Source organism: Andrographis paniculata, unplaced genomic scaffold (assembly GCF_009805555.1).
Source record: "Andrographis paniculata isolate CXL003 unplaced genomic scaffold, ASM980555v1 Contig74END, whole genome shotgun sequence".
NCBI classification, from domain to species: Eukaryota; Viridiplantae; Streptophyta; class Magnoliopsida; order Lamiales; family Acanthaceae; genus Andrographis; species Andrographis paniculata.
In genome coordinates, this window is record NW_026137611.1 from 1,695,347 (window position 1) to 1,704,289 (window position 8,943).

At 30.5% G+C, this 8,943-nt stretch overlaps 1 protein-coding gene, 1 long non-coding RNA gene and 3 other non-coding genes across 6 annotated transcripts; 4 read left to right on the top strand and 1 right to left on the bottom strand.

Annotated features, from left to right (window-relative positions):
- Nucleotides 1–1,442: 1,442 nt before the first annotated feature.
- LOC127266021 (uncharacterized) lies at nt 1,443–4,340 on the bottom strand. 2 transcript variants are annotated; one of them, XM_051296094.1, is made up of 5 exons: nt 4,093–4,340; nt 3,416–3,587; nt 2,048–2,113; nt 1,739–1,936; nt 1,443–1,633 (listed from the first exon to the last, which is right to left on the bottom strand). In XM_051296094.1, exons 1-5 carry the CDS (start codon nt 4,292–4,294, stop codon nt 1,600–1,602), a joined length of 672 nt encoding a protein of 223 aa, XP_051152051.1. In that variant the 5' UTR covers nt 4,295–4,340; the 3' UTR covers nt 1,443–1,599. The 2 variants fall into 2 exon arrangements, with proteins under 2 accessions (XP_051152051.1, XP_051152052.1); XM_051296095.1 differs by having other exon boundaries at nt 3,416–3,533; nt 4,093–4,331.
- Nucleotides 4,341–4,427: 87 nt separating this feature from the next.
- On the top strand, nt 4,428–7,163 carry LOC127266022 (uncharacterized). Its single transcript, XR_007842064.1, has 2 exons — nt 4,428–4,759; nt 4,865–7,163. It is a non-coding gene; the product is annotated as an uncharacterized LOC127266022 (long non-coding RNA).
- On the top strand, nt 5,109–5,195 carry LOC127266204 (small nucleolar RNA Z157/R69/R10). The gene has a single exon (XR_007842098.1). It is a non-coding gene; the product is annotated as a small nucleolar RNA Z157/R69/R10 (small nucleolar RNA).
- On the top strand, nt 5,251–5,340 carry LOC127266199 (small nucleolar RNA R11/Z151). Its single transcript, XR_007842093.1, has one exon. It is a non-coding gene; the product is annotated as a small nucleolar RNA R11/Z151 (small nucleolar RNA).
- LOC127266200 (small nucleolar RNA snoR80) lies at nt 5,629–5,763 on the top strand. The gene has a single exon (XR_007842094.1). It is a non-coding gene; the product is annotated as a small nucleolar RNA snoR80 (small nucleolar RNA).
- Nucleotides 7,164–8,943: the final 1,780 nt, after the last annotated feature.

The window sequence follows — 8,943 nt, forward strand, 5'->3', positions numbered from 1 at the left end:
ATTCATATAGCAAAATATAACTTAAAATATTATTAAATAAAAAATTTTAAATTCAATCAAGATAAAAATAAAAAAAAAACTACAAGTTTGTGTTTTTTGCTGCTTTTATCACATATTTTTTATATTTAAATTTTATTTTTTTAAAAAAATTAAATCAAATGATTTTTTTTTATATTATACTTTAAATTTATTTTATATTCAAAATATCGTATTAATCTCTATTTATATCACATCAAATAACTATTCAAATTCAATAATACTCCTCCGTGTCTGCTACACACGGTATTTTAGGAAGAGTTTAATTAGTAGATAATTAAGAATGTATTAGTGAAAATAATTATCCTATAATATAAATAATTATAAAATAACTAATTAGTTTAATTAAAATTAAAAAGAATAAAATTAAAAAATTTAAAATGAGATTAAAGTGTGTAATTATTTTAAAAAAAAAAAATGACATGAATGGGACAGACAGAAACCATAAAGTGGACATGGTATTTGATACGGAGGGAGTAATAATAATAATAAAAAAAAAAAAATTGATCTATTGCTCTCAATAAAAAAAATAAAGATACAAGTAAAAAATAACTTAATTAATAACATATGTAAACGCATATGCCTAGAGTTTTTATGGTTCTCTTTTAGGCGCAAATGTAAGTGCTTGTAATATTGTTTATTAAGTATAAAAATATTTTGTTATTAAAATAAAAAATACAATCAGATACGAAATCGAATACATTGAAATTGAACATAATTAAATAACAAAATAATTATTCTTTTTATCCTTTGTATTACTATTATGTACAATCCATTTTCCACCAAATCAATTGAATTTTTTACACTCTGCAATTCTTATATTATTAATAAAAACATATTAATACTTTACTCATAAAATCAAAATTCAATTATAAAATGCTAACTCAAATTCAAACCAAACAAACTTATTCAAATTCATGTTATTATATACTATAAATCAATACAAGTACACAAAAGTTTAAATTGTTTGTTTTCGAAATTGAATATATGATATAAGAAAGACAAACACATAAAATTTGTAATTTTTACTACTTTTAAATTTTCAAAACTTCAAAATTCTCCAAAAGTCTTTTGTCTAAACAAAGTATTTGTCTTTGGATTTTGCAGAACCTAAGCCTTTAATTTTGTGAAAAAAATCTTGTAGTAGGTGCCTTTGGCATGACAAAAAAATCTATCATCTCTTAGTTGAATGCCGGCATTGGTGGCTCCGTCTGACTGGTTCTATTTATTTTTTGCGCGTTGATATTTGAATATTAATTAATATATAAAAATATAATATAAATTAATTAATAAAATTAAACCAAATGTTTACATGGCATATAAAGTTATACTCTCATAATTCATGGCGTATGCATAATTTACTTTTCGATGCTGCAAGCATAATGTGTAAATGACATCTAGGAAGATAATAAAACTTCGCTATAATTATAAATAACCCCATATTATGTCGCATTTTCGTGCCTAACAAGCAGACAATATGGTGCCGTTTGAATGTCAAGGCTACATTTTGAAAGTGCACAAATACAGCTTACTGTAATGGTGAGTGCCTAAGAAGGGTACTGCCTATTTTGTCTCCGGGATCAGCTTGAGTGAAGCACTGAAAACGAGAGAATTCGACACATAAATCCACAACGGCGCATGGAATGTTAGAAAACGGAAATCAGACAGGAAAGATTAAGTGTATCAAGAAAAAACACAAAACCTATTGATGCAGTAGCGTTTTCCTGTAGGTGGAGGGCCATCATCGAACACATGGCCGAGATGAGCATCGCAGACTGCACACAGAACTTCTTGGCGGGGCATGAACACTATCGACATGTCCAGCTTTGACTTCACGTTGTTCCCTATAGGTTTGTAGTAAGAGGGCCATCCGGTTCCGCTATCAAACTTGGTGGACGACCTGGGACAATCATGCAGAGACCATTAAATCTTGAAATATTTAATTGCAGTAAATTCAACACAAGTGTGAATGTATTTGAAGCTGTTAGGGGAGAAGATGGAGTGGGCTTACTCGAATAAAGGAGCATCGCAGCAGATGCAGTGATAAGTTCCACGGGTTTTGGTGTTCCAATACTCGCTGAAGATGAACTTACAGGACATTATGTGAAGAAATAAAATGTAACAAAACTACCTCATAAAACCATACTCGGAATTATCCCTTAGCAGCTTGACATGCACTTTTAATCTGTTCTACAGTTCCCTTTCGGTAGATTATTTCGAAGACTTTCATTTAAACTAATTTTTTAAAAAATGCAGCGCATGAACATAAGAGGTCTATTTCGGAATTCATGATCTCCTGACCAACAATTTTTAGTTTTAAGAAGCATGAATCAGTTTGATCAAACTAAAAGCTATGGGAATTCATGACTTCTAGTAAGCAAGATAATCCTCCCATTGCATGTAAAAGCTGATTGCCAAATAGTTGTACTATAAAACAAATGAGCTGTTCACTGGCTCGACTCGGTTCAGTTAGTCACCAATTTGATAGTGTTAGTTACGGAATCATATTAATATTTTTATACTTTATAAAATATACATCTTATAACATTATATTTTAATAAAAATAATATTAATAGTTTGTAATTTATTAATTTAAGCTCAAATTAATATAAAATGCTTAACTAGCAATATTGAACTGATACAAAAAATAAACAGTAAAAAAATAATTGACCTTAAACAAGAATTTCAGCTTGTATCTCTTAATAAACAAACAATAACATAGGCCAAGCTCTTAACATGACGAGCATAAATTTAACAAGTTTGGCTCGGTTCGACTCATTAGCAGTTTTACCAAACCGAAAGAAACTAACAAAGTCCAAGCAGTATCATCACATCAGTTACTGAACAAGACTTTACAGACACTGTCGATTGGACTTGATCAAACAGCTACAGGAAAAGTCCCAAAGACCATGCAGTTTGAAAACTTATCATCAACACACCTCCCCTTGTTTATTTATTTATTTATTTGTTTGTTACTTCCACAAAATCCACTTGTGGCTTCACACACTCATCATTGATGTAATTTATTCGGCAAAATCCCTTCGTGTATACTAACAGGTGAGCATTGCATTGCACAAAATCTCCTTGTTACTAATAACCAAGCACAATGTGCCACAAATATAATTGCACAGGAAGGTTCCATAAAACTTTAAAAATTGCTCATGAAACCACAAGAAATTTATGCTTTTTAGCCCGTCAACCAGTCATGCTATTAACTTTCACTATATATGATCATGCGTCGCCCCAATCTAATTAACAAAAAAAAAAAAAGAAGAAAAACACTATCTATAACCTCCATGTATTGGAAAAGATCATTTAGAACATCTCCAGCAGAACTACTTTTGAAGAACCTAAAGGATACAGAAAGTAGGAATGTTACCCAGTGAATGCTCTCTCAGTACCCTTTTTCCTGGTGACATAAAACTGCTGCTCCGTCAACTGTTTCTTCCACTCTTCATCACTTATTGAGCTGTAATTCGTGCCCGTACCCGCACCCTCTGCATTGCCATTGTGCATGAGATCAAGCAGCTGTGCATATCTACAATTGAGGACTATATACTTTTCATTGAATTGATTAATCCAAAATTTGACACTACTCTTGATCCTACAATTCCTCAAAAAATGACAAAATAGACAAGATGAAAATAATCAGAGCCCTCAAGGTAACAACCACTAACAACAATGGCATGTAAATTGGCTAGTTCTATGTTTTTGGTATTAGACACACACATTGGATGGAACAGTTTTGAGTATGAAATTCTAATTCCAAAACGAAAACCTAATGGAAACAATAAGTGATGATTTACTCACAGTTTAATTTCCTTTTTCTCGCTCAAAAGCAGGGGATAACTCAAAAGTAAAATACCAAATCAATTTTTTCAAAACTAACAAAGAAATCGTTTCCAGAACACACAATTATTTCTTCTCCTTCGATGATTCATACCACAGTGCTTCTTCCAGGAAGTATCGGAAGAAATTTTAAAACGTGATACACATATTCAATCGATAGGCGCAGAAAAAACGAAACGTTTTCAGTGATAGAGAAAAAAAACAGACGTTGATTTCCGACTTGATTCGACGAAGAAGATGAAGAAGCGCCCATGGCGGAAACTTCAGCAAACCTCCTATTCCTCCTCAATCTGCTCGAATTATTCCCCCCAAAACCAATCTGCCGCCCGCCGCACAAATCCAAATCCAATTTTCTCAAATTCTTCGCCGGAATCCCGAAACCGCCGGTGATTATGGAGTGGGAGGCCATCGCCGACAACGAACTACGTTAGATAAGAGTGCGACCGTTGTGGAAATGGAAAAGATTCAAGATGATCGTGTGTGTCTCGGTGTAATGCATCCTTCATTTTTCACCGTTGGATTAGAAATTTTTGATCCTCGGATGCGGAAAGTGTGTTTTGATTGGCTAAAAGGATATTGTATCCATGGACTCGCTTGCACTGAATCTCTTTGGACCACGTGGACTTATCTTGCTCCGCTTATGAAAGTAATGAAAGTTTTTTCGGCCACGTCATATAAACTTGAAGTCATTAAATAAAATAAAAAGAAATAAAAGTGTATAAATGTATTTTGACATAGTTCCTCCTTATATAATGTACCACACCCTAACCTACACCAGCACACGCAGCCGCCGCCCCTCCCCGCTCCTTCATCTTTTTCATCTTCTTCGTGTTTCTTCTCTGCCGCCTCTCTTTCTTTTCCCTCTGCTGTAATGGTAGGCTTAAATTCGGGTGAATTGATGGCTGGATTTGTACATGTCTCTGCCTTGAAGTAGTGTTTGTTCATTTTACGACGGTTATATTTATATTTCACATTGCAGGAAGCAAGGACCATAGAGAAGGGTGAGACGTGAGAGAAAAGTTAGATAGATACCTGGCTAGAACTTATCTTTTCATTTGGATTCTATTTGGTTGATTCTACCCTTATGTGGACTTTTTACGTAGGGTTTCCTTTGTCGACTGTAATGTGCACCTCGGTAAAAGTTCGATTCAAATGGTTTTGCATTTCTGTCCGAGTTGTGTGGTGATTTGGGTTTTTTTTTTTTTTTTCATATCTTGGTTAATTTGTGTGCCGTGAGGATGCATATTTATATGGACTAGAGTTTCTGATCTTGCAGTTGAAGACTAACCCTTGGCTGTCTGAGCACGCATTAGAATCTTTCTTAAAGATAAAATCGTTTTGTGTGTGTTTTTTTAAATTTGCTTCTGGCTAATGATGATAAGCAATTATCTTAGCGGATTTCAGTGAGATTATTTCAATTAATCCAGGATCTTATTGTTACACACACTGAAGCCTTGCCTTTACAATATTTAGGGCTTCTCATCTTTTAACTTTGATTTGAGTTATTTGCAGAAGTTTCTGTGAGTGCAGTGTATTGTTTCATTGAGCAAATCTCGGATTCTGTCTGTTAATTTTGGCATTGATAATCTTCTGTTTTTGAGGGGGTGTCTATTGTTTTTTCCAATTACATCTCGTCTTCAAACATGTTTGGATTATCTCTCTCCATTTAGCCCTAAATATATGTTTTTATGAGATGTAAGAGGTTCTTGATTTGATTTTGTGAGTTGTAACCTTGTGCCCTTGGCCAATTCTGGGGGATTGTCATTTGTCAATTCCTCTTAGCATAATGGCTTGGGTGCAATATTGCAATGTGGCTATCCTGATCAATTTTTCTTTCTATCTGCACACCATTAGGTCCCGAAAACAACACAGAAACATTCTTCGTTCAGATAAGAATTTTTCAAGTTATTTTGGTTTGTAGATTTTTGAATTTGAAAATTTTTAATCTTACAAAATATCGCGCTTTCAAAGGTGTTTATGGATAACAGAGTTTAAAGATGTTTTTTACGGTAATATTATACTTTCTCTGTTACTAAAAAGCTTTTTATTTGAATAGTAAAATGTGACTTACTTTTGGGCGGAGGTGCCCTAATAAATATTAGGGAAAAAATCTAAACAAGTCCCGTTGAAACTAATATTAATCAATTTTGGTTCTAATATAAACTATGGGTGTGTTTGTCTAGGGATTGGCAAAAAATCTACTATTTATTCAAAAAAAATTTCAAAAATATCAAATTAAATATTTATTTTTTATTTTTTATATTATTTTTTAAGAAATAATTTTACTTTCAAAATATTATATTTATATTTATTTATATCATATTATATAACTATTTTAATTTAAAATTTTTACTATTTAAATTATTACATCAATATTTATTTATATCGTTTTATACTATTATTTCAATTTAAAATTTTTATTATTTAAAGTTATAACTTAAAATTCAAATTTCCAAACAAACATATTCTATTTCAATCAATTTTAATTTTATCTTTACAAAATTAACAATCATTGTTGATGTAACAAACCCTGATGTGGCATAAGATGTGGACTCAACATGGCTAATCATCACTTCCTCGGTTGGTTTTTCGGCATTGTCACTGCCAATATCCCTTTTTGGTTCGTCTTTCTCGGTCTCACTGGCTATGGTATCCGGTATCTCTTTCTCACCAGCAATATCTTCTCTCTTCTACAAAATTTTAATCCCTATTGCCGTCGTTGGAAACGACATATGTGGAATCAACACCGCCATCCAAAATTTTCCCTCAACCGCTAGATCGCTTACCAGTTATGTTACGATAGTGGTAGTGTCAAGATATACATTGACATTGTTGACGTCGTAGTGCAATTGTTGCCGTTCAATCGAGCGAAAGCGTTCTTTAATTTTGTTTTGCTGGTTGCTGTTTGCCTCGCGGTTGTTCTGTTAGTAGCAACATGAGTGTCTAGAGATGGCAAGATTCTTCACCTTCACCTGCCTCGGTTCCTCCGCCTACCGCGCAATCCCTAATATTGGAATCTTCATCATCATTGTTTTGTGCTCCTCTTTTCTCTTCTAATGGCTATATTTACTTTCTTAGCACTTTATTGTAGCGGTTTCTGCTTCGATTTTTGCTTAGATTTCCTATTGGATTGTTGAAGATTGGGGAAAAAATTAATAGAAAAACATGTGTCGGAATTGAATGGATGAATCAATCTTGATTTGATTTGGTCAAATGACTTGCAATTAAGAAATAATACAACTGGCTTCCGATTTAAAGAAAACAAAAAAAAAACATAATACACAGCCGTGTGGTGATTGAACATGACTGTGTTTTCAGTGATGTGTAAGTAATGATTATATATATACGGCCGTGTAGTCCACATTAAATGTCACATCGTTATTTTTGTAAAGACGAGATTAAAATTTGATTAATATAATTTATATTGGGACTAAAATTGATTAATTTTAGTTTCAACCGAACTTGTTTTGATTTTTTTCCTAAATATTATATGAATAATGATGTGATAATAAAATATTGATTTAATATATTTGATAGGAAATTAATTTTAAGGGAAAAAAATTTTTAATTTTGGTTTTAATATAATTAAAATTTATCACTTTTGGTCCCAATATAAAAAAAAAAATATCAATTTTAGTCTAATTATAAATATTTTTCATCAATTTCGGTCTCACAATTAAAAAAACTAACGGATATGGCTGACGTGGACGTAACGAGGTTGACATAGCAGCTAATTTGGAAAGTACACGATCATGTTGTCGCACAGTCATGTATATTTTAGTGTACAATTCTGCACGGTCATGTTATTACACTTATGCGTGGCCGTGTATCTCTCTGTTTTGGTGTAAAATTTTATTTTTTTGTTATATATTTTAACAAATATATATATTTTTTGAATTTAGAATAATTGATGTAATTAAAATATAAAAAATCAATAGTAATCATAATATAATTAATACGTATCAATTTTAGTTCAAATGTAAAAACTTATGAGTATGTTCTTTTGGAATATTTTGTTAAAAAATCTACTATTTACCAAAAACATTTCTTTTAAAAACATACAATTACATTACTATTTTTGTATATTATAATATTAAAAATTAATTTTACATTTCAATATAATTATATATGTATACAGTGAAATTGTTTGAAATTTTATAGAAATGTAAAATAAAATTTTAACATAATATAAAAAAAAATTAGTCGTATAATTGGATGTTTATAAGAGGAATTTTTTTTTATAAATAATAGAATTTTAGACAAAATCTTTAAAAAGAACAAATTTTTAAATATTTTATTTGAATTAAAATTTTTAATTATATTAGGATTACTATTGATTTTTTCAATTTTAAATATATCAACTATTTTAAATTCAAAATATTTTTTTAAAAAAAGATATATAAGAAAAAAATAAAATTTAGACGAAAACAGAAAAGTACACGACCGTTTAGAATTATACATGACCGTGTATTAACATGATCGTGTATAATTGTACACTGAAATATACATGGCCGTATAGATGTGTAATAATATAGTCGTGTATAATTGTACATGAAATATACATGGTTGTGTAGAATTATACATGACCGTGTATAATTGTACACTGAAATATACGTCGTGCACAATTGTGTACACTGAAATATACATGGTCGTGCATAATTGTACATGACTGTGTACTTTCCAAATCACTTTCCAAATCAGTTACCACGTCAACTCCGTTACGTCAATGTCAGCAATTTCCGTTAGTTTTTAACCGGTATGATCAAAATTGATTGAAATTATTTATAATGAAACTAAAATTGATGAGTTTTTTATATTATGACCAAAATTGATAAATTTTATTATATTGAAACCAAAATTAATTTTTTTTCCCTTAATTTAAATTTAATTTGATAAATATATTTATTCAAATATAATCGCTATCTAATGTTACTAAGTGGAGAATATATTTTATTTATTATTAATATGAAATAATATAGGATATATGTAATATGTAATGTAATATATAATTATTTATATTATTATAATTATATTTATTAATATTTTTTAATTATTTAT

Bases quoted from the DNA above. Each gene is read 5' to 3' on its own strand.
- LOC127266021 (XM_051296094.1), bottom strand. From the start codon at position 4,294: ATGGCCTCCCACTCCATAATCACCGGCGGTTTCGGGATTCCGGCGAAG. The intron at 2,114-3,415 runs GTAACATTCCTA...GTTCATCTTCAG, and splicing joins ACTGAGAGAGCATTCACTGG to CGAGTATTGGAACACCAAAA. The intron at 1,937-2,047 runs GTAAGCCCACTC...TGATTGTCCCAG, and splicing joins TGCGATGCTCCTTTATTCGA to GTCGTCCACCAAGTTTGATA.